At 47.6% G+C, this 25,500-nt stretch overlaps 1 protein-coding gene and 1 non-coding gene across 2 annotated transcripts in view; one reads left to right on the top strand and one right to left on the bottom strand.

The window, feature by feature from the left end:
• LOC126540996 (photoreceptor-specific nuclear receptor-like) overlaps positions 1-25,500 on the top strand; it is a 40,308-nt gene that overhangs the window by 10,961 nt on the left and 3,847 nt on the right. Inside the window, exons 4-6 of the mRNA XM_055076497.1 lie at positions 13,002-13,284; positions 14,971-15,182; positions 22,002-22,282. Coding sequence (XP_054932472.1) covers positions 13,002-13,284; positions 14,971-15,182; positions 22,002-22,282 — 776 coding nt within the window. The remainder of the gene's footprint in view (positions 1-13,001; positions 13,285-14,970; positions 15,183-22,001; positions 22,283-25,500) is intronic.
• TRNAG-CCC (transfer RNA glycine (anticodon CCC)) lies at positions 17,101-17,171 on the bottom strand. Its single transcript has one exon. It is a non-coding gene; the product is annotated as a tRNA-Gly (tRNA).

The following is a 25,500-nucleotide window of genomic DNA, read 5'->3' as shown; positions in this document are numbered from 1 at the left end:
TCTTCGGCGCTCTTTCTAGAGGAGAGAGTGCGCACGCAGCTCCAGATGTATTTCGAATTACATGTCATGCTCGCTTCAACACGTTCAGCGTGGTTGTAGTGATCGTTGTTATAATCAAATTTGCAAAGACTACGATGGCGCCTAAATTCAATTTTCCACTTATCTAAGCCTGTATTCCCCGCTTTCCTGTGCGCATGGTCTTTCAGTTTTGTTGTCGTTCTTAGTTCTTTAAAATACCAATGAGGGAACTTTGACTTTTTGAGCGGTCTTGTGGGTATGAATATGCGCACGCCATCTTCAGTGACTTTCGTAAGCAAGTTAACCTGTTCATCAACATCTGCTGTCGCATGTACGATCGACTAGTCGGCGTTTTCAAGATAATGGTACAAGCCAACGTGGACTCCAAGGGAAATGTTGAAGCTGGACTTCGTGTTGTTGTCGGAACGGATGCTGCATTTCTGTTCACGAGGGTTGCAACGTGGGCTTGTTGGTAATGCATCTTGAATGGGTGTACGGTAGCGCGATTAAAAGACGGGACAAAAGAAGACACACAGGGACACACACAGCGCTAACTTCCAACAATGGAAGTTATGTTGGAAGTTAGCGCTGTCTGTGTCCCTGTGTGTTTTCTTTTGTCCCGTCTTTTAGTCGTGCTACCGTACACCCCTTGAAGATGCGTTTCTGTTTTACCAGAGTTAAAGAAACAATTAAGGGAGGATAGAACTTGTCTAGCGCAACCATATAAACGTTGCCGTGCATGGCGGAAAAACTATCAAGATTCGTAAAACAGAGATTTAGAACATTACCCTGTACAGCAGTTCTAAGTGAAATTCAGTTGCTGCATGGAATTAAGGAGATGAAGTAAAGTATAAGGAGTGGAATTTCTGAGAAATGTGAAAGTAATTAGGTTTATTATTCCATGAAATTCCCGGTAGGCTAAAGTCGCCAATAATTAACACTTCGTGCTTCTTATGTGAAATTATAACAGTTTTAATTGATGCCAGAATAAGACCCATATGCTGCAGGAGTTGCGTCAGGTGCTACATAGAATACACCAAGCAAAAGCCGTGCTCCAGCTGGGCAACCCGCCGTGGTTGCTCAGTGGCTATGGTGTTGGGCTGCTGAGAACGAGATCACGGGATCAAATCCCGGACATGGTGGCCACATTTCGATGGGGGCGAAATGCGAAAACAGCCATGTACTTAGATTTAGGTGCACGTTAAAGAACCCCAGGTGGTCCAAACTATTCCGGAGTACCACACTATGGCGTGCCTCATAATCAGATCGTTATTTTTGCACGTAAAACCCCATAACACACACACACACACACACACACACACACACACACACACACACACACACACACACACACACACACACACACACACACACACGCACATATATATATATATATATATATATATATATATATATATATATATATATATATATATATATATATATATATATATATATATATATATATATATATACACACCACCTGAACAGCGTACGTCTGTCCAAACAGCCCCATGATTGCATTCATCCAAGCGATGGACACCTTCTATCACGCTATCAACACCAATAAGTACGCCACCACCTTCCTGCTTCCAGAATAAGTAATGTCGATCCCGACGAAAAACGCCATAATGCGCAGGAAAATACACAGTAGATGCCAGTTCAAGTAAAACGCAGGTTTCACTTAAAGCTGTCAGAGAATGAGCAGAAAGAACAACAATACTTGAAAGAAAAATTCACCGATGATTACTGTACTCCTTAATGCTAAATTTGAGGGCTACTCTGTATATGTGTTTTCATTTCGCGATTTATTGGCTGGCACGGACAATCTCTCTCGTGCGGCACAATGCAATAGGAGCGAAGCGTGGCGCGACTGCCTCGCTAATCCAGAAATCGCAAGAGCCAACGCGTGGGAACGATTCACAGCAGTCGCTGTCAACAGACTTACCAAACGGCGCGCGCTACGGTGGCGCCATCTCGTATTTATCGTCACCGCACTACGCTTTTCTTCTCACGATTTCGCCATACCCTCCTCCTCCGCTCTCCTCCTCGCGTTTTTCATCCCCGCTGCGCTCCGCGTTCACTTTCATCTTCCGCTGTGCTCGTTCGCTCGGCTACGCCGCCGACACTCGCCGCAGGAACGGGCATTTTAGAGCTGCGCTTTAAAAGACTGATTCACTTTGGTGCGTAGGTCCCGACAATTTTGATAGAAGATGGGCACGTCTGCTGCGTCACTGATACGCCACTTTCCTTTTGTCCAGTCTTTCACCGCCTCCTCTTCTTGCTGCTCCTATAGCACAAAATCATGGTGTCGTGGCGCATACCACGAAACGTCTTGAACAAGAAAGACGTTGGCCACAGAGAAGAATCACTGAAACGGTTGAAAGCATCGTCGGAGACTTCGAATAATAATAATAATAATAATAATAATAATAATAATAATAATAATAATAATAATAATAATAATAATAATAATAATAATAATACACTTTACTCCCAATCATAAACAACATACATGATGCCATTACACAAACAATAGTAAGCTTACGGAAACATTAACACGGGAAAGTAGATAATGAATAAATCGTGACAGTTTAGAAAGAAAACATTTCACATTCACAGCAGGAAAAGAGACTATAGCAAAAACTAATTTCACATGTACACAGTTAGAGGCCACGGTCAATATGCGATGGAAGAGATTAAGGGTGTTTGAAATGACTTCGTACGTAACTCTTTGAAAGTTACGCTCTACAAGTTAAACTTGCTTTTATGTAATTCATCCAATAGTCGGGGTAAATGTTATTGCAATGCTTGTTGGCCTTACGTTGTTTTGTATGTCGGCACTCTTTCGAGGCTCCTTATTCCTTCTATGATACGCGGCTATGTTTTCTGCCAAATGAGATAGTTGCTGAAAAAGAAGTGTTATTTTTACACTCTCGCTTATAATATAATCAAAGCCTTGTACGTGACTCGTATAATGCTGTATATGCGGAACAAATGAGGAGTGTGAGCGTAATAAGAATCGTTATCTATAGCTATAGAAAGCGTTTCTGTATAGTACGTGCAATTTCTGCAAGTTGACTTGTGTCGATCCTCATACCATATGGCAAAAGTTAAGCCTAGATGGAAACAAAATGTCACAAACAATTTTCATAATGCGACGCGGTAGAACATAACAGTTACACGCACACACACGCACGCACACACACGCACGCACACGTACACCAACGTTCACTGTTGTTATTATTCACTAAATTCCACATTAAATTTAAACGTAACTATTGTTACAGTCGCGTTTGCACTACACTGCGTAGAACATTGACTTTTCAATAAGTTTTAATATGTGCGAACATTATTTTATGGGGTAGTTCACCTGCGTGCGTCATGAAGAGAATTGCGCTTCGGTATTGAAAACTAGGCTGCATGAAAAAAAAAGAATGATGGAAAATAAAAAGTAGTTGTAGATGACGAAACACTGACGTCGTAGTTGCAGTATGCTTACTGACACCCTGGCGCACATCGACATCATCAGACTAAATGTTGCAAATAAAAATCAACTGCCCAGTGAAAGAGCTGGCGATAGAAGAGTGCTAGAGAGAGTCTTGAAGAGGAGGACTTGTTGCGCGTCAAGTGGGCACCCGCGATCCATTAAGCCCGTCAAAGCAGCCTTCAACTCATCGCAAACGCTTCGCGCCCAGCTCCTCTTCATTTTGCTTCACTTTCGCACGCACACACACACGCACGCACGCACACGCCGTATCCCTAGCGCGCGCTTTTCCATTGTTGGGCCGAGCGACCATCGCGACAGTTTTAGCCGAGGATCGCAGAGTGCGGGAGAAGGAAGAGCAGCCGATGCGCAGAATCACAAAGCAGCTACGCGCTGGCGGATGAGCGGGCTTTCAAGGTTGCCGCGCTCGAAGAGCTTCATTGCCAAGGAAACGGAGACAGCCGCGTGGCACGCGCACTCAAAACGGCAAAAAAAGAAAGAAGAAAGAAGCCGGCAAAAGTACATTGAAACGTGGCGATGTCCGCTGCGCCCTCTGTCTGGTTCCCCGCAACCCGGATCGCGCATCCCTCTCTCTTGCGCATCCCGGACAAAGCAAAGCGCCTCGCGATTGGTCGACAAAGCAGCGCGGCACCCGCTCTCTTTTGATTGGCTGTCAGGAGGGCGTGCGCCCTGCCGCGTGCCTTCGATTGACGGCCGCTTGCTGCCTCGGCCGCCGTCGGGAGGCCTGCCGCCCCGTTCCACCCGGGGTTTGCACCTCGCGTCAGCGCTTGCTTTGTTCGTACTCTCGGCAAATATCTTTTATTTCAACGATCGCTCAAGAGCAGGCCGAGAGACGAAGAAAAAAAAATCTCGTGCTCGCTTTCGCGTTGCGCAGGGTTGCTCTCGTGAATTATAAAAGGTGCTTTTCAGCGGGCCACTACTTTGCTCGGTGCCCCACTGCTGTAGCCTTCTCCAAAACCAGAAGAAGAAAGGAAGAACAGGAAAAGCAGTTGGAGCAACTTACATTTCCTTGATTATTAAATTATGTACAACCGTCCGCATTTTTTTCGTTATGCTGACAATGTGTTTTACTTTAGCGGACAATTATTATGCGCGACATACATACATACATACATACATACATACATACATACATACATACATACATACATACATACACACATACATACATACATACATACATACATACATACATACATACATACATACATACATACATACATACATACATACATACATACATACATACATACATACATGCTCAGTGTCGCGTTAATATATTATACAGATATTCATTATCCATGCCCTTGCCGCCTTCCTTTTATCTCGAATACATTGGCCAGCCGGGTCGCGATGTACTACAACCAGTTCGCAAAATGTCAACTTCTCCCTGTTGCAAAACGTTCTTTTATCGCCTCCATTGAATAACCAACAGAAATACCCCTACCTGTCACATCTCTATATGTACTGAACACCGCCACCACGCTCTCCTCATTTCTCTTCCCCCCACCACTCCTCCTTTTATTTTATTTTTATAACTTTTGCTTATCTAACTATGCGCACCAGCTTATTCTGCTCATCTCTCTCAGTGAAGGCGGGAGAGAGTGAGCCGCGTTTAACTGAACACTGCAAAGTATAAAGATTGTTGCTGCCCTGACGAAGACAAGTTCCGCTGTCGATACGTTGGTTCGAGCGACACTCCTTATCCGACCATTGTTTATCACTTCAAGCCTCCCTCATCTTCCCGTGAAGGTCTGTCTTGTCGGGAATTCTCGCAGGTGAAATTCGTACACTTTATCGCCGTTTTTAAATTCGACTTATCGGATAATTCGACCAAATCTAGCGGTCCCGGAAGGGTCGAATAGCTGTGCTTCAATAATCTCACAGGAGCGTCGACCGGCGCGTCGGTGAGCGCCGTTTAACAGAGCGCACCTGTGAAAGCAGCGAGGGTATTGGCGTATGCCCCGAGAGCGTCCTAGTATCCGAGCATCGTCTGATAGGCATTTCCGATGAACCCGTCATATAGCCTTTGTTGTTTGATCAGCTCATAGATCGTTCGCAATAACCGCTTATGGTAACCATCGTGCGCGCAGGAATGCGTTTGCGCTTTCCTTAAGAAAATTAAATTATTGAATTTTATGTGCCAAAACCACGATCTGATTGTGAGGCACGCCGTACCGGGGCACTCCCGAAATTTCAAACGTCTGGGGTTCTTTAACGTGCACTTAAATCTAAGTACACGGGTGCTTCCGCCCCCATCGAAGTTCCGCCGCCGCGGCCGGGATTCGATCCAGAGACCTCGTGCTTAGCAGCCCAACACCATAGCCGCTAAGCTACCGCGGCGGTTTCTTGCGCGTTTCTGTTTACATCGGAAGCGGTTAAACTGCATGGGTTATGTGAAGCTAAATGGAATATAGTTTTCTTTTTTTTAATGCTATGGAGAATTTCAAAAAATCGCATGTGACAGCACTATTCTAATTCTTGAACTGGACAACTCGAAGAGGCGGATATAACCTGCATCACAAATCAAAATTCGTAATCAACTAATTAGAAAAATTATACTAATAGGTTTCTAACTTAATTTATCTCGCACATTGCAATTTGCGAATTGTCGCCGACGAGTTGCCAGCTCTATACACATGGAATGAATCCTCAGGATGACACCAGTTTCGACATATTCATTCCCAATATGTGCGACTAAATACAGTGGCGTTAAATCGACTTACTTTTGCGCTTCATTGCATAACACAGCCTTTTCCTTAAAAAGTAAGCAGGACAGCAGTGCATTTTTGCCGCAAGTTTGACGGTACATATCTCGAAACCGATGTCATACGTAGAATTAATTCCAAATCGATATGCCTTGCAAAATCACCGGCTGCTATTCTTAAATTGCAGTAAGAGCCACGAAGCAGTTATCAAAAAATCTAATGAGCGAAATTCTTTTAATTTGTCAATTGCACATTTTATTTTTATCGTGGAAGTAAAGCTGGCGTCTTTGAGTAATCTTTTTCGTTCGTGGAGCAGAATCGTGCTATGTGCCACGTGAGATTTCTAAATATTCTATTTAGTCTAAAAGAAACCCCATACGGCCTAACACACGAGGCTCGTACAAGAGTATGCGCTGTGCGCATGCGCCTGCCGTCGCTCTTTTATTCCGTAGCTGCGCCTTGCGAAATGGTGCCGAACGTCGTGTCGGTGGACGCTCCCGTGAGAGGACTAACATCTTGGAGAGCTGTGCACACAGCGAACTCGCACTTTTTCCTCCGCGCGCGCGTAAACAGGAAGTTGCGTTTTGTTTCGTTTTTCTTCATTGGTGGTACAGGAACTTATAACCTAATCTTGGCCTTTCCTTTTGTTTAACTGCCACTAAAGGTTCTCAAGTATCGAGCCAGCTTTCAGAAAACGAAATTAAAAATAATTAAATTACGGGGTTTTTGCGTGCCGAAACGATGATTTGATTATGAGGCACGCCATGGTGAGGGACTCCGGATTTATTTTGACCACCTGGGGTTCTTTAACGTGCTCCTAAATCTAAGTATACACGGGTGTTTTTTTTGCATTTTGCCCCCATCGAAATGCGGTCGCCGTGGAGAGAAAAGGAAGACTTCGCGGCTCGCTCTGAGGGCACCGCTGTATGTACGTGCCGTAGCTAGAAGCACATCATCTTCGTCATCATCATCATCATCATCATCTAAGGACACGCGCCCCGGCCACCAATACAGTTTTCACAGCGCCTTCGAACCAGCCCGCCATGAAGGGTTTCGGCTCTACGGCCCCTATAGGCAGCTCGCCACCCCAAAAACGCCGCAAAAGCAACGTGATCGCTGCACCAGGAAATTCGTTCACGCCATCCCAGCCACCATTAATGCCCTTTTCACCGATGGCTCCGGTACATGCTTACCTCCCGACTCCACTAACTTCTTACGGCTACAACCAAGCACAGGCACCAGGGTATCCAGGATATCCTTACGGCGGGTACACTTCGCCAGTGTATTCACCGGCCCCATGTCAACCCGGAAACTCTGCCATTTATCCTGCAACGCCTGGGATTTCGCCAAGCTTCGGCGTCGGCCCGGTAGGCCTAACACAGCCGATACCACCGCCGCCTATGGCTCCCGTTACAGACCAGCCGCCGGCGCCGCCTGTTCCTCGGCAGCCCATCGTGAGACGCAAGAGACGACGTCGACACGCACCCAAAAGGAGGACCTCTTCGGCGGAGCAGCTCCTGATTCAAGCGGGTGACCATCGCCGCAGTCGCCGCCTCAACCGCCACGCCAGGGTCGTTTCGCCCGCCATAGGAGCGCGTTCCCTGAATTTCGCGCGTCCCCAGCTTTTCGGGCCGCTTAACAGAGAAGAGCGCACGCAGGTGATCGACGACACCGAAACTTCAGACCCTTCGGATGCCCGCGTTTCGTACGGGCTCGTTGCGCTGCTCGCAGCCGTCCTCCTCATGCTCGTCGCAGGAATCACGATCAGGCTGTTAAGGGCCTCGTCCAATGAGTTCCTCCCCGCCGTCGCCGACGGTGGCCCTGGCGTTTCCGACGGTCACGGTCGGCACGCCTACTACACTCCAGCGCAGAAGCACCACCTAACAAGCAAACAGACTGGCGCGGCTTCACCGCCGCCGACGGGGCCGCCAGGTCTACAAAGCGGCTGCCAGCAGGCTTCGTGCCGGTGGCAGGCCCGCTACCTCAAGGGAAAGCTAAACGGCTTAGTGGCACCGTGCGATGATTTCTACTCGCACGTGTGTAGCCTTCGGTGGTTCTCCCACGGAGTCGAGTCGCAGCCGTACGCGTACGCCGCGACGGCGTCCATCATGCTGGACTTCTGGGAGTATCTGCGCCGGCAGCCGACTAACGGGACGACGTTCGTGAGCGCGGCGTCGGTAATACTGCGACGCTGCGTGCCCGGCTCGACGAGGGACACGGACTGGAACGTATTTCGCCAGATACTGAGCGACCTGCTTTTGGACAGCTGGCCGTACGACGCAGGCACGCGCGTCACGGGCGTTGAAGCGATCGCCGCGAGAGCCGAGAGGATGGCGGGTCTGTCGACTCTCGTCAGCACGACGGTCAGGGAACGCGCTTCGAGCAACGCCGCCCTGCTCCACGTCGACGCGCCGCCCATCTTGCTCAGGCGGTTCAAGGACGTGTTTCCCGAACAAAGCATCGAGGCGTACGGCGATTTCATCCTCAAAGTCTTGACTCTGTGGAAACGCGGCGGCAAAGGCACCGAGTCCAGCGCCGTAGACATCATTGACCTGGAGGAAAAGATGAACGTCGCCGCCTCTCACGCACTTCGTCGGGTGCCTGTGCTCCACGTTGTCCAATACGTCGCCAAGGTCGAATCGCTCCCGCATTGGAACTGGCAATATTATTTTGAGCAGTTCCTATCTAAAGATGCCTTCCGGCATTCCAAGGACAAGATCGTGCTGCTTGACCCAGTGTACTTCGACCGCCTATCGGTCATTTTGCCGCAAGCTCAGTCGCACACGCTGCTAAATTACATTGGTTACAAGCTGCTCGTATACCTGTCGCCTGCGCTTCCGCTGAACAAGGCTGGCTTCATGGTGCCTCTCAGCCACCAACATCATTTGGCAGTGGGTCTTCCCAAGAGGTTGGAGGCCTGCTTGAATCTCCTGGAAGGGCTTTATCCACTCGGCACCAAGTCATTGGTATGGTTCCTGGTACTGAGCAAGGCACCTGATATAATTTCCGGCGTCGCGGCCGAAAACCTGCGACGCATGGAGGAGCTTGCTCGGCAAGAAATGAAGAAGGCCGCTTCGAAGGCCCCGTGGATGTCTGAGGCAGAAGCCGCAGTGGCCATCGCCAAGATAGAACGCATGGAAGTCGTCTTGGCCCCCAAGGATCAGGACGCTGCCCTTCACAGGCTTCCGACGGGCGTGAACATCTTCGAGAAGTCGAGCCTCATCGAGGGCTACTACACCATGCTCGTCTCCATCAGAGACGCGTACTGGAAGATGGGAGACCTCAGCCGCTTCCACCAGCCGGTCACCCCGACGGAGAGCGCCTTCCGGCCCGGCTACGTCTACGAGCCGGACCGCAACGAGGTTTCCGTGTCTCCGGCAACCGTCGCCTTCGTCCTCGGCATGTCGCCCCGTTTCGACGTCGCGTCGGCCCAGTTCTACCTGGGCGAGCTGCTGCGAGGCATGTTCGCAGCCATCAGCGAACGCGGGTCGCACGTCGACGAGCGAGGCGAGTTCCGGAACTGGTGGACGTCGGTGACGCAGCTGCGCTTCCAGGAGCGCTCTAAGTGCCTGCAAGACTTGTTCGCCGACTCCTTGAGCCGACACTACGCGCGCGACGATCTGTTTCCCGACAGGCAGCTGTTCCAAGACGAAAACGTTGAAGACGGCGCGACGCTGCAGCCGCTGTACAACGTTTACTTGCGTCTGGTCGACAGGCCCGACAGTGACGCCTCGATTCCGGACCAGGCCAAGAGCCTCACTGTCGGTCAGCTCTTCTTCGTCAATTGGGCTTCGACGCTCTGCGAGCCGCAGCAGACCGACGCGCAGTCTCGAGAGCGGCTCCTCTTCAAGACGAACGTTCCGGCGAGACTCCGCGTCAACGTCGCCCTGTCGCGATTCGCGCCGTTCAAGGACGCGTTCAACTGTTCGAGGCATTCGGAGATGAACCCGGAGAAACAGTGCTCGTTCTGGTGATGTGACACTGGCGTTAATACTCGCGCCGATTACTGTGAGCCTTACAGGTAGTGAGTGACGTGATAAACCAGCTCTATGGCTAGCGTTACGTTCTAATTGTTCACATTTATTTTATCTGTGAAAACATGCTGCACTCCGCAGTATTTATTTCTGATGTAACTGATTTCACTCATTCGTATCTTGCCGTATTTTAATCGGATGCCACCACATAAAAGAGGACAATGCTAAAAAATGCACAAAGTTCAGCGTTGTATAGCTCCACAACAACACAGGTGTTTATATCGTGAAGCACGCTTTACAGAGCAAGCGGTTGCACCGACCAAGCGTGAGTTGTGATAGGAGCGTAGACGCTAGCTAATGCGTAATAAAGACTCTCGAGTTCAATTCGTACGCACAACATTTCGTCGTTTTGAGGAGGAAGTGTACTGTGATTAAATTACATGGCAAATTTGGCTTGCAATTTTCTTCTCAGCTTTTCTCCTACTTCCCCGCCAAAGATTTAAAAATGCGGTATTTGCGCGTCATCTACAGCCATCTTACGGGCTTTCGCGCAATTATGGATTCTGCAGAGCTAGGAATTATCCGACTCGCGATGCTATATGCTGTCTAAGCCATTCTGGCAGGCGTTCACTGGCCGCAGTTAAAGAGCACTTGCTGGCGCGGTCAACAGCTGATGAACGGCGGTGGCCATCAGGGTTAGTACTATGAAATAAAGCCTGTATAATATCCTGAGATGATGCAGGCTAGAAATACGTGATTCGCAACATCGCAGCCTAAACGTATGTTTCCGACTTCTAAACCTACGCTCCGCAGTGCTCACGCACGCGCGTAGTAATCAACATTGCGGTTTGCGCACTACTTTTTACCGATGTCGAGTTTCACAATGATATTTGTGTCGGTCGCTGAAGTAACGAAGAGAACAATACAACATTCTTCCAACAAATCACGCTACGAGAGTGTTCCACAGCTGAAATGGTGGGTACTGAACTGGCTGAAGCTAAACGAAGTGGCCCGTTTTCCTATATTTAGAAATCCTAACCTCATTATACATATACGTAGGACATCCATATGCCTGCCCGGTGGCTTCCAAGGAGCAAGCGCAGCACATTGTAAGTGCGCATAATTCTTAGTTACGACAGAGAGGAAAGAACTTAATTCCGAATCGACCTACTTACGGTCTTCACTACGTGTGTAATTTACTGGGTGGAACTAAAACAGAATGAAAAAGAAAAAGGGTAAGATTGCTTTAGAAATAGTGCTCGGTGTAGATTATGCAATTGCACAACAAATTATGTGCACTCCAGATCACATCAAAAGTGCACATCAAAAGCAAGATTCCTCTGATCAGGCGACCACTGAAACAATTTTCGATGACAATTGCTGTATTTAAAACACAACTTAAAATTCTAGTGACTGGGAGGAGGAGGAGGAGGAGGAATAAACATTATTTTAGGACAGCAGATTTGAGACCTAGGCCTCTCTACCTAGATGACGGCCTGGAGCCCTTGGGCCCTCGCGGCATCTTCTGCCTGCTGTATTGCCTTAAGTTGGTCTTCTGGTGCAAAGCCGAGCAACGCGGTCTCCCACTGCTCTCTGGTCTTGTGTATTTTATTCTTGTGACTGGGAGCAATATTTCTTTATTTTTTATAAGGCGCGTGCTCCTCATATTTTGTTACAAAAACATACTAAATGAGGACTCAAAAGTTAAGGCCTAAATTTCAGAGCGCTAAGTCCGCGCCAAAGAAAGACATCATAATTCTCTAAATCTTATCTATCATGAAATTTGAAATTGCCAAAATATTGACGTGTTATATTGGGGTGTGCGTGCGTGTGTGTGTGTGTGTGTGTGTGTGTGCGCGTGCGTGCGTGCGTGCGTGCGCGTGTGTGTGTGTGTGTGTGTGTGTGTGTGTGTGTGTGTGTGTGTGTGTGCGTGTGTGCGTGCGTGTGTGTGTGTGTGTGTGTGTGTGTGTGTGTGTGTGTGTGTGTGTGTGTGTGTGTGTGTGTGTGTGTGTGTGTGTGTGTGTGTGTGTGTGTGTGTGTGTGTGTGTGTGTGTGTGTGTGTGTGTGTGTGTGTGTGTGTGTGTGTGTGTGTGTGTGTGTGTGTGTGTGTGTGTGTGTGTGTGTGTGTGTGTGTGTGTGTGTGTGTGTGTGTGTGTTTGTGTGTGTGTGTTGAATACATTTACCAATACTTGCACATAGAATTGTGATAAGTGGTTATGCTTAGGACCTACAACATCTTGTCTTTCTTTTTGTGCTTTGCGTAATTTTTATGTGCAAGTCAAGGGACTTTAAGGGTGCAAACCTGAAAAGCGCACCTAAATGCTCTTGAAACTCCCAAGTCCAATTAACAGAAATTCAATCATTAATATGTCGTACCGCATCTAATGTTCCCACACTTATTTTTTCTTTCTATGCCCACACATTCCCCTCGCCGTACCAAACGTCACGTTCCAACCTCATCGCGATAGCTGCAACGGTTCTTTCAACGAGTCTTTTACAAGATTTTGAACGGACGCCTCGGAGGGGCCACTCTCAGCCATTTACTTCTCAGCAATACTTCACTTTGACGCTCTATAGGCGAATGGGCCGCCGGCTAGTTGGTTGCTACAGTTTGTACACGCATCGGGTGGACGAAATTGACGGGACGAGCACCGCCGACATCTGTGCATAATCCCGCTCGAACGCTGGCACTGTGCTCGCGTTCCAGCACGGCCGTTTTCTATGCAAGCTAAACATCCCAAATTTCGTCTCCATCCCCCCCCCCCCCCCCCTTCGCTACCCATCGAAACGCAGCCGTCCAAGAGGAACGCGGGCCGCGCAAGAACAAAAGCAAGAACCGGAGCAACGCCGAAGGCGGCGGTACCGGTGCGCCCACGACCGGACGCCCTGCGCGTCCTCCGGGCTCCAGCCGAGGTCTTTCGGCCAGGATCCATCAGCTCCTGTCCGGCAGCGGAGGCGGCGCTCAGCTCCCGCCCATCGCCCTGCAGACCGGACCTGCGACAGCGCTGTCCGCACCCTGCGTGGCTCCGGGGACGGCTTCGGTTGCCGTGCCAACGACGAGCTCGCTGCTGCTAAGGTATATGGGAACGCACACCGAACTCTGAAACACTGTTTCGCAAACTGTTGGCCGCGGACACACGTGGCAATCGAGTGTGCGTGGTTTGGATTGCAGCATGCGGGCACGTACAGGGTGACCCAGCTAACTTTAGCCAGAGTTTAAAAAGATGCCGATGCACTCTGAGACGACGCGACCAAATGCACGTTGCTGACTATATTTTATGGAGTAAGTCACACTATTTTGCAGCGAAGTTGTATACCTCTACCGTCCAAGGAAATTTTGGTGTCGTAAGAAAAAAGCTCCCCGTACGTGGGCCGATCCCGGAGATACTGCAATGCCGGGCCGACCCGCGGCGGAGGTGAAGCAGGCGTTAAGCACTCCCCATACGTGGATCAACCCAGGTATCATCATCATCAGCCTGGCTACGCCCACTGCAGGGATGAGGCCTCTCCCATACTTCTCCAACTACCCCGGTCATGTGCTAATTGTGGCCATGCTGTCCCTGCCAACTTCTTAATCTCATCGGTGCACCTAACTTTCTGCCGCCCCCTGCTACGCTTCCCTTGTTTTGGAATCCAGTCCGTAACCCTTAATGACCATCGGTTATCGTCCCTCCTCATTACATGTCCTGCCCATGCCCACTTTTTTCTTTCTTGATTTCAACTAAGATGTCATTAGCTCGCGTTTGTTCCCTCACCCAATCTGCTCTTTTCTTATCCCTTAACGTTACACCCATCATTCTTTCCATAGCTCGTTGCATCGTCCTCAATTTAAGTAGAACCCTTTTCGTAAGCCTCCAGGTTTCTGCCCCGTACGTGAGTACTGGTAAGACACAGCTGTTATACACTTTTCTCTTGAGGGACAATGGCAACCTGCTGTTCATGGTCTGAGAATGCCTGCCAAACGCACCCCAGCCCATTCTTATTCTTCTGAATATTTCAGTCTCATGATCCGTATCCGCGGTCACTACCTGCCCTAGGTAGATGTATTTCCTTGCCTCTTCCAGTGCCTCGCTACCTATCGTAAACTGCTGTTCTCTTCCGAGACTGTTAAACATTACTTTAGTTTTCTGCGGATTAATTTTTGGACCCACCCTTCTGCTTTGCCTCTCCAGGTCACTGAGCATGGATAGAGCTCAGTGGATAGAGGTCACTGAGCATTGCAATTGGTCCCCTCAGTTACTAAGCAAGGCAATATCATCAGCGAATCGCAAGTTACTAAGGTATTCTCCATTAACTGTTATCCCCAATTCTTCCCAATCCAAGTCTCTGAATACCTCCTGTAAACACTCTGTGAATAGCATTGGAGAGATCGTCCCACGTCCCATTGGAGAGATCTACACACGTATGGGTAGTGCTTAACGCCACTTCACCTCCGACGTGGGTCGGCCCGGCATTGAACTATCTCCGGGATCGGCCCACAAGTTTGTTGCTTACGACACAAAAATTTCCTTAGACGGTAGAGGTATACAGCTTCGCTGTAAAAATAGTGTGACTTACTACATACAATAGTCAGCAACATGCATTTGGTGGCGTCGTCTTAGAGTGCATCGGCATATTTTTAAACTCTGGCTAAAGTTAGCTGGGACACCTTGTATCTGTAGCCTTGCAAGGTGTCAGCGCTTGACCCCGCCAGAGCGACTCCTTACGCTTCGAAGTATTCGAAAGGAACGCGTTTTTTTTTTTTTTTTCATTTGTGTTCCAGCAGGCCTCCGCTGTACATTCCAGCCGCGCCCATGGCGTCTGCCGTCGAGACAGCCCCTTCGTCGTCGTCGTCGCTCTTCGCATCGGCACGCCTGCTGGCCGGTCTGGACTTCGGCTGCAACGCAGGCGGAAGCGACGGCGGAGCCAGCGCATTCCGCAGGGTGCTGCCGCAGCACAGGGATGCCATGGCACCGCCGGATCTCCCACCAGACGGTACGGGAGTAATTCGGTTCATTGAAGTCGTGCAAGTTAACACCCTGTCGGCTGCCTCGCTGAACCTAGATTGTTTCTTATTAGCATCTGTGATTCCGAAACCGGCGCACGCTTAACTGACCAATGATGGTGAGTGCACGGTGACGTTTGAAATGGCGCATTAGGTAAAGGCATGTCTATCCTCGCGATCTAGACTAGTAATTGTTCCGTGTGAGGTATGTCATCGAACGTTCAACCGTCGCTTAGAAACACGAGGAGGAGATATGTCACTTCCTTGCAATTGTCTATGCAAACTCTTCCGAATTTCCAGCTTTTCGGAGCTCGCGCATATTGTGAAAAACTATACCGGAGCAGAAGCTGCGCTTGGCGTACGTTGTATGGCGGTAGAACAGTTGAGCGGAGTTTTACACCGATTTCTCTGTTTTGCAACTTTTCTCCGATGTTCTTCTTTTTTTTTTGTTCACTTAGTCTTCATTAAAGACGCTGGACCACTCACTCACTCCCCTACCATATCGCTTACCACGTCTATGAGGTCTTATACCTGCGTGTGCTATGAGCATATTAAGTATAACGCGCAGAGCTGACGCTCGGCATGGGCGATCACGCTAGGGAAACATTGTGCTAAAACATTCTGATGACGACAGCGACAATTTAAATGTTCCCCGAACAGGTTTAATCATGGCAGCGATACAAGCGCGGTGCGCAAATCCCGCGGTGCGTAGATCACGTGGTTAAATTAATTAAATTTGGGATTTTACGTGCCAAAACCACTTTCTGATTGTGAGGCACGCCGTAGTGGAGGACTCCGGAAATTTCGACCACCTGGGATTCTTTAACGTGCACCTAAATCTAAGTACACGGGTGCTCTTTCGCATTTCGCCCCCATCGAAATGCGGCCTCCGTGACCGGGATTCGATCCCGCGACCTCATGCTCAGCAGCCTAACACCATAGCCACTGAGCAACCACAGCGGGTAGATCACGTGGTGACGATAGTATCCGCAGTGAGTGCTCAGCAATTGAAACGCAATATTCGGAGCGCGTGGCTGCCGCCGTCTTTTTTTTTTTTTTTTTTTTCTGCGTCGCCGGTGTGCGCTGGGCGATCGCTGTGGGACCAAATGCAGTCACAATGCGCCATAAATGATCTCCATTTTGTCTTGTACCACGATGCATCGGCTCGGTGTCCCCGGTACCCACGGTCGGCGGGAAAAGCGCCGGCAGCCATGCCCTCCGAGTATCGTGTTTCAATTCCTGAGCACTGTACTTACATATATATGCCATGGAAACCGCAGTAAAGTGAAGTTAATGGTGCCGCAATTTCTTTCTCTATGGTGTCGCGCTATGGTGTCGCACTTCTCGCCTGTAGAGCACAAATGGCCAGCAATAACGCGAATAAATGGGGATTGCCGTGAAACGCAAAGCGCGCTACGTACCATCCTGATTGATACACGAAGTGTTGTGCGTGTCTGCACGTGTGCGTATGTACGCGCGCGCGCTCTGCTGTTTATTTGATGAGACTAAGAGACGTGTGTGTGCGAAAATACAATGAGCGAATCAATTTCTTTTTTTTTATTATTATTATTGTTTTGCAGGGCGCAAAGCAGCAAACTGGGAATTAATACTTAAAGCGATGCTAGATAGGGCACACAGTTATTCATCAACACTCCCAAAGTCTAGTGGATATTGAAAAAAATCTCACAGTTAAAGTTCTGTAGCGTTACACTGACTACACGGATATCCGTAGCTTGCGTCCTCCTCCTCCTCTGCAGTGATAGGGTGCGTCCTTTGCCATCTCCCTATAAGTAGCAACGAATATTACTAACGTCGATAATACGTGCACATTCAGTACTTTGTATGCCATATAAATCGCCATTTCCTTACCATGAATTGGAAGTTAAAAAAGAAAAAAAAAAAATAACGTGCGCCGCCCGGGAATCGAACCCGGGTCGCAAGAATGGGAATCTTGCATGATACCACTACACCAGCGGCGCAGATGCTCAGTTTCGGTTCTCATTCGGTAGATATAGACACTTCTATATTATTTTCCACATTCCATGAAAGTAATGTTTCTTATTAACTATAAGAGAATGTATGTTTTTTGTACACGAATATAACGGTCTGCCTTTTGTTTTGTTACACCAGCAAAAAAAAAAAAAAAAGTGCTGTGCCACATTTAACGAAGTGTATACAGTCGGCTCTGTCAGAAATTTCAACAAATTTTTATGCATGAGCAATATCGACGATCTTATGTGCATGATGAACGAAAATTGTTCATAAACTGTAACAACCGTCGCTTGTGACACGTACATTCAGGCTATGCAGGTGGTGCCGCCATCTAGTGGCAGGGAACTATATCGATTTGATGATGTTGAAGCCTTCCAGATTCGGCGGCACTACACACAGTCGGGTCACCCGATCTCGGGGTTATGCTGATACCCGCTGATACCGAAGCTTATCGTGTCCATGGGGCGAAGCAAAGTGGACATTGTTCTACAACGGCCCGTCGGTACTGCTTCAAGCGCAGTAGGACAGATGAAAAGGAGAAACGAGTAACGACGGCAGGGATTTGTAAGAGGACGCCCCCCTTAGCAAGGTTTCCAGCTCTCACAAAAGCGCACACCACCTGCTCCACTGTGCTTCAGCTATCAAAAACAGTTCACGATAGTAGAGATGTGAGGGCATGAAAAAAAAAAAGAATTGGAGAAGGACTATTTTCTCGTTTTTTTTTCTCAGGGCAATAAAAAGCGGAAAGAAAAAAAAAACAAAGATCGAGAGTTACCTAACGAAATTCAGTAAATTGATGTAAATCATGCGGAAATTAGGCTGGCGTCACTTAGCGAGTGTAAACTTTTAGGCAACGTATTGTTTCATCAAGTTTGAGCAACATATTTGATGCTGGTGGCCTGCTGCTTCTGCACCTTTTGTTGCTCAGAGAACCAACGTCGTCAAAAGCTTGCTCTAGAAGTGCGTCAATTCGAGCAGCGCGGCCAGACAGCCCTCCAACGCAGGATGACCGCAATATTTACGTGGAAATTGAGAGCTAAAGGAAACAACGACCTCTCGTAGATCGTTTCCGTGTCGGAACGAGCCAGAAAACCAGTTATACTGGCTGAAGAAATTCTGAATATACCGTGGGGCATAGATAAGTTCTTAGAACTTGCTAGATCGAGCCGTTTGTTCCCTTATAGAACGCAACGGAGTTCTCCTTTAATGAAAAAGGAGGACTGTAGCTAACTACAGATCCATGCAAAGGCTATCAAGATTTATGACGTCATGACGAAGGAAATGCGTCATTTATCGCGGGGCACGTGGGATCCTACCTTTTACTGTCGGAAAACGACTGGAAGGACAGCCTCAGTAACACTCTTATTCACAGTTATCTAGAACAGCATCCATTTCCTAGTCTGCCCATGGATGTCTTGGTCGGTGTGCAGAACGCGAGTTTCCGTTGTCCCAACTATAAGTATACTCTGCACTTGCGTGTTTCTTTATATATATATTTTTTATCCAAGCAAGCGTCACGATCCTAGTAGTTCCATCTGTGCTTTCCTCATGGTGGTACAAAATGCGCTTCTCTATGCTCCAGTGTATATATAGAATTTTTTATGCTTTCTGGCTCGTTTGGCAAGGATCTACGAGAGGTCATTGTTTCCCTTGGCTCTTAATTTTCACGCAGATTTTGCGGTCATCCTGAATTGGCTGGCTGCTTTGCTGCGCTACTCGAATTGACGCACTTCTAGAGCAAGATTTCAAAGACGTTGGTTCCGACATCTAATTTCATTCATTAGGTTTCACATCAGACGGACAATTTTGATACTTATAGATACAATAAAAAAAAGTTATACTGGCTCCATGAGCTCATTACATTTCACAAATGGCAAAAGTGGCAAGAGGTCTCCCTTTTACCGTGAGGTAGATGCTTATGGTACTGCAGAAAATACGCAAGACCGAAGGCTGGTGACGCTGCCCCGATGTTCCCTATAGTCATAGCGTAATGGGTCGATAGCCTTTGTATGTATTTATAGTTGATTTTTTTCATTATAGTTCTTATCATTAAAGAAGGACTCCACTGCGTTTTAAAGGAACAAACGGCTCGACCTAGCAGGCTTTGAGAACTTATCTGGATCCAAAACGACGCAATACGAGAACAACAACAGCAAGAAAACAGACTTCGTGACGTCATACGTACCGGCACTGATATTTCGATAAGCAATTCAGTAGAGAAATTTGGAAGCGCAGACTTTTGGGCCAGATGGTGGAGCATATGCCTGAAAACAATGAAGCGCGATACGCGGGACCCAATGGACAAATGTTACAGCTGATGCAGTTGCTGGTAGCACTTGTCCGGTCGCCCGTATCGTCTTCTTTTGGTCCGGCGTATTGCGCTTCATCGTTGTCAAATTAGTAGAGAAAGCTCTGTCTTTATTTCTTCAATCATTTGCCAAACTTTTCTCACAAAGTGAATAACGGTGAAAGAATAGCTGACTATTGTAAACTGTTTCAAGCTGGTTATAGTATAAGAAAATGTACTCATGGCTGCCACTTTCTCGCTGTTCCGTACATCTAAAGGCATGCACATGCTTGACGTTGTTCTTGTAATGGCGAACGCACGTCTACTGACCACACAGAATCCGTCATGCGAAAAGCTGATGTTCCAAAAGTGTACAAGATGGTATACGCCAGTCCTCCTCTAAGAGAGCAAAAGAGCAGCTTTTATGGATGTAAACGAGGATTATGAAAGCTAACAAGAATCTCGGCCCAAGTAAAAAAAAAAAAGGGGGGGGGGGGGGTTATTTGTTATAGAACGTCAACTTCTTGCCCTAAGTTTCGGAAACATGCCTTTTCATTTACCCATAACAACTGCTGGTTCTAGTTCCGTAGGCTAAGTAAGTATGGCACATTTTTCCAGTGTTTCCGAAATTTCCAAGGAAAAAGATTTTCTTTTTCATATTTTCTTTCGCGCCTTCGAAATGCCCGGAAATTTTACATCTATACCTGCGATACGCCAATAATGGGAAAAGTTCGCCTTCGCCGTGACGTCATGGAAATGAGCGAACGTAATTGGCTGGCGCATCTATGCGGATCCTCTTCAATTTGGACGGCGGTCTATATTCGTCCCTGCATTTTTGGTTGTGGGGAAAAGTTCGTGAGGACATGCGCATTAGTAGACGTACTAGATACGTACCACATGAATCTTTCATAAAAATACGCATGCATGTTGCCGGGAAACTAATTTAAATAAATAATTATTTAGAAAAGCATTATTTAAAGAAATAATTTAGAGAATTATCAGGAAAAAAGTGCTCAAGCACAAATTAAAAACTTGCTTGCAAAAGTCACGGCAACGTCGTTCTTTCTCTTGATTCTCAGACATATAGTTACGCATAGATAGATGACGTGCGTATGGTGACCGTTGTCTGCTTGCGCTGTATTGCTTCGCGGCGCAGCACGCGACGCCTGCGCCTGATGCTGAACGCTGATGATATTGCATGGCAGGAGTGATGATCATTAGTAATATTATCTCAGCCAGCAGTATACCTAACATTATAGTTAGCAGGTGTTTAGAAGCCTTGCAACGCCTAGAATTAAGTTATGGAGTTTTACGTGCCAAAACCACGATTTGATTATGAGGCACGCGCCGTAGTGGGGGAGTCTGGAATAATTTGGACCTCAATAACGTGCACCTAAATCTAAGCGCACGTTCTTCCTTTTTTTTTTTTTTTTTACATTGTGCCCCCCTGGCGGGAGATGGTGGTGTGACAAATGGGAACCGGAGGCGGTAGAGAAAGAGGTGGTGTTTATCGGAAGCCCTTTTCTTGGAGCAAGACCGCACTGAAAGATTGCTTGTGAGAGCGTGTGTCCCTATACGGGTGCAGGGGGGCGCTCATATTACGAAGATATAGTATACATCGGAAAAGAACGCCTCTGCACTGCTCTGGGTCGTACAACAGCCCCACAAATCAAACCGATGCTCCACCTATATATTCTTGATGACGTTGATGCCGAAGGTCGTGATGAAAGCTTACTTCAGACTATATATATATATATATATACGGGCACCACCGCGTCGAAAACCATGGAAAAAGGAAGTTATTTCCTCCCTCCATGTTCAAAAAACAGACTTGTTAGTATATGAATACTTGCTCATAGCTGCAGCGCGCAAGACGCTATAAGTCAGTTCGCTCGTGTATCAATAAAACACACGTTCGTGGAAATTCTTTTTTATCTTTTAGTGAAAACAGACTTGAACACCGGGTATAGAGGGAAAGATAGCTGCAGGGAGCTTCCGCAGTAGCAGCCATGGTGGCTGCATTCCAAAAGCGCATGGAGGCGACTTTGCCAATAGATGAAAAGCAATAAATGAAAGCAATAAATGAGAAGTGCCTTGATAGCGATGAAGGTGCTCCGTGCCAAGCACTGACCAAGCTTAAGGCTTAGTCGGGCCCAGTGTTGCTTTCTCTCCCCTTTCCCTTCCCAAGGTCCAGAGAGAGAGAGAGAGAGCAGGCTGGAGGAGTGAACTTCAGGCCAACCTCCTCCGCTTCCCCTTTGAAAGTAAATATTAAAATAAAGGGTGCGATTATATCGTTAGTGGGCAGTATTTACGGAAACTAATTTGCAGAGGAATAGCAGCACCTAAGAGCCTGGATTTTCACCAGCGAGAAAACTTCGCGCCACAGCGCTGCAGTCGCCAACTTGTTTGTGTTAAGAGCCGAGCGTCTTAAAACGACGGCCGCGGTCGATATCTACCGCTGTAGTTTTGATGATCTGAAAACGAACAGCGGCGCCCATTTCTTGTCGTGATTACGTTGGTACGTGCGCAGCAGCCGTGCCGATGCCCTGCGCCCCGTCACCGGACCGGCAGCAGCAGCACCACCGGCCGAGCGGCGGCGAAGAGCTGCTGCTCCACGAGGTGGCAGCCCAGGTGCTGCTGGTGGCGCTGCGCCGGGCGCGGGCCAACGAGTTGTTCCGCACGCTGCCCGCGGGGGACCAGGCCGCGATTCTGGACGAGGCGTGGCCCCAGCTCTTCCTGCTGCAGGCCGCCCATTGGCCGCTGGACGTGCTGTTGCTCATGGGTCACGTGGCCGCCTCCACCGCTCTCGGGGTGCGCATCCTTGTGTTTGGTGTGGTGAGAGTCCGAGCCCTGTCCATGGACGAACGTGTAGTATGGATGGATGGATGGATAGATAGATGATACGAGCATCCCCTTCGGAAAGGGGTGGTGGGTTGCGCCACCAAGTACATTTCTGTCTAGAGCGCTCGGGCACTGCGCTGCAGAGCAAAAAAAAAAAAAAGGGGGGGGGGGGGGGGAAGAGCTAAGTTCACAGCAGCTGCTATCGGTTTAAGCAGAGCCCTGCAGGAGTCCGGGTCAAGCTAGGTACCCAGCTGAAAACTGCGCGGCCCGCGAGTTCTTGTGGTTTCCGGCGTTCGCAATATTTGTTTCTCTAACCGGTGAGCAACGCCACAGATATCAATTTCCTTGCATAACAGCTCACCGATTCGGCGCTCTAGGCAGAAGTGTGGACAACTGTATCTACTGCGCAAGCTCGGAATAGTGGTGACGTAGACGGGAGCAGCAGTGCTGGTGGCAACATATTGCGACGTAGTGGACCACCATATCCGAGAAACGTTCTTTTGTTATTTACTCGAGTGTTCCCTCTGATCAAAGAAAAAAAGAAGAGTCATTATACCTCTCCTACGGCTGTGCGTCTGCACTGATACAGTTCTACACGCTTATAAATTTGGGTGAACTTCTCGTTACAAGGTGCCACCAGAGGTATTAATGATTGAACAAAGGGATAGAACTGTCGGTTTGTAGCATTATGGCAGGCAACCAAATTATGGGCTGGAAGTGACAGGGAAAAAAGATTATGGCTGTGGTGCAGAAACATGCGCGAGAACTAGACCCTTGCATTCGCTGATGTCTGCGCTTGTATGTACTTGAAGTCGGATAGTGGTTATTGCTCGCAGAAGGACCTTAAGGATGGAGAACAAGAAAAGGGAAGGGGGTGAGGCCACGACTTGGTTACTTTTGAGGCACGCCTTATTTTCTTTTTTTCTGCTTTTCTTTATTGCATATGGAATAAATATCTGCACCGTACATTAATCTAAATTGCAATTTTTTTCAGCGCTCGTTCATAATACAGAAAATATTCACGATCATGCCTTGGAGGGAGCCGGCAAAGATGTATAGTATGTCTGGACCAATGTCGGTTCGGCTATGTGGAGTGAGCTACAATCCTAGTACACTCCAGCTATACAGTTGGGCTTGGAACTCAGCGTAGGTTACTGTCATTCTATGTCACCTTGCTTGCGCAGGTAGTATTGCTAGATAGGTAGGTAGATAGCAGATAGGTAGGTAGCATAATAACAGTGCACGTATATGCGTGCATGTACTCGCACATGCTTTCTTGTGTGTGTTTTTAAGGAAATGCGCGCTTATGCACAATATATCAATTTGTTTACTTCAACAATTTGAGCTGTTTAGAGACAGATGAGCAGGTTTTGGTAATATGATTCGACCACGTTAGGCGATTTGTAGTCGTAACACCTAAATGTACGCACTCATCAAAATCAGTCAAAGTACAGCTGTCAAGGGAATAAATATGCCGAAGAGGAGGTTTTTTTGTTTGCAGTATGAGTGAGATGCATTTATCACTCTTTAGATTCATAGCCAAATATTCACAGAACTTGAAAATGGCATGTAGGGTAAATTGAAGGCACTGCTTGTTGTTCGAGGTATGAATGGTTTTTAAAATACATGCAGTCATCTGCAAAAAATCTTATATTTACGACACGCATACCGATCGGTGTAACGGTATTTTATATACATATATGGGCTTAAAAAAAAAGGTTAGGTCAAAGAACGCGATACTGAGAGGCTTCCGATAACACGGGCAGTAGACGGGAGATACAGTCATTTACTTGGACATACTGATTTCGATTGTAAAAATAAGAGCGAATACAGTTAACGAGGTTAGCAAGAGAGGCCCATGCTAAGTCTAGGCCTTTTTTAGACATAGAAAAGGCCTGTGCAGGCCTACATATGGGAAAAGCCTGTTCTATGCTATAGGCTTGATTTCCAAACAGGGAGGTCGCATTCCGATGGGGCCAAAAAGGAAAAACATTTTTGCACCTGCCTTTAGGCACTGGTTGAACTACATTTGCTCAAAGTTATTGTGAAGCCCCTTATGTGGTGCTTCTGATGGCCCATTTGTTTCTTTGGGATGTCGAGCTCCATCAGTAAATTAAATCAGTGAGAAATGTTTTCAGACAAAGTGCTTGCGGCGGCGTTTCTGTCGAGCTAACACAGGCACATACGATTGTATTCTGTTCCGCAAACATTAGCGCATGCACTATAGGAATTATAATCCGCAGAAGGCAAACAAAAAGCAATCCACGAAGAGTGACGCGGCAAGAAAATCGGTGCGGACGATGAGGAAAAAGTCTGGACATTGCAACATTATATATATATGGTCCCAATGCAGGCAACTTTTGGCGCCTGAAGTCCCGAGAGTGAAACGTCGCTGTACAACTTTTCAATACTTCTAGTCCTTGCTTTCTGTAAGGACAGTGAAATCATTCAAAGCATATGCGAAAACTATACACGACCTCTGTGTCGCTGTGGTATAGATATCAACTGTAAGACTACATCGTTGAAGACAACAAGACAGTTCTGTGGGTCTTCGCTTCGAAGGCGCATGGCACTCTCGCGGGTAGATCCCTTGCTTTCTGTATAAGGACATTGAAACCGTTGAAGACGGTATTGGAAAACTATGATATCTGCATCAGTGTGGCCAGACGTCAAAGGCTAGGCTACGACGCTGAATGCTACAGAACAGCTCGAGTCTTTTGATTTGAAGGCATGGCTCTGTCGATTGTAGTAACCCATATCACGTCAGAAAAAGAGCGCGCATAGTATGAACTGTAGCTGGTGATTCAGCACAGCAAAGAAACAGCACGAAGGTGGGACAGCTGCTTCAGGACAAAGCGCCAGTAGAAACGTAAGTAGAATCACGCAAACTAGGCGTGTGCGAATGGCGAAATTTTCAAATCGATTCTGACACTAATATATGAGAAAAATGTGAATATCGAATCGAATGGCGAATATTTCCTACACAAGGTGAAATATATAGTTTGAATAGAGCCCGTTGGGCTAAAAAAAAAGAAGAAAGGAAGAAAAACGGAGAGGGCGGTATTACGTTATTTGATACATGTGATGCCGTTACCAACTGCATGTCGGGCAAACCCAGAAGCTCGTAAATGAACAAAAGCTGAAATATCATAATATAAGGCACATCAATACCATTGACACTAATAAAA

This window comes from Dermacentor andersoni, chromosome 2 (assembly GCF_023375885.2).
Source record: "Dermacentor andersoni chromosome 2, qqDerAnde1_hic_scaffold, whole genome shotgun sequence".
Lineage (NCBI taxonomy): Eukaryota > Metazoa > Arthropoda > Arachnida > Ixodida > Ixodidae > Dermacentor > Dermacentor andersoni.
This window is presented reverse-complemented; position numbering and strand designations above follow the sequence as displayed.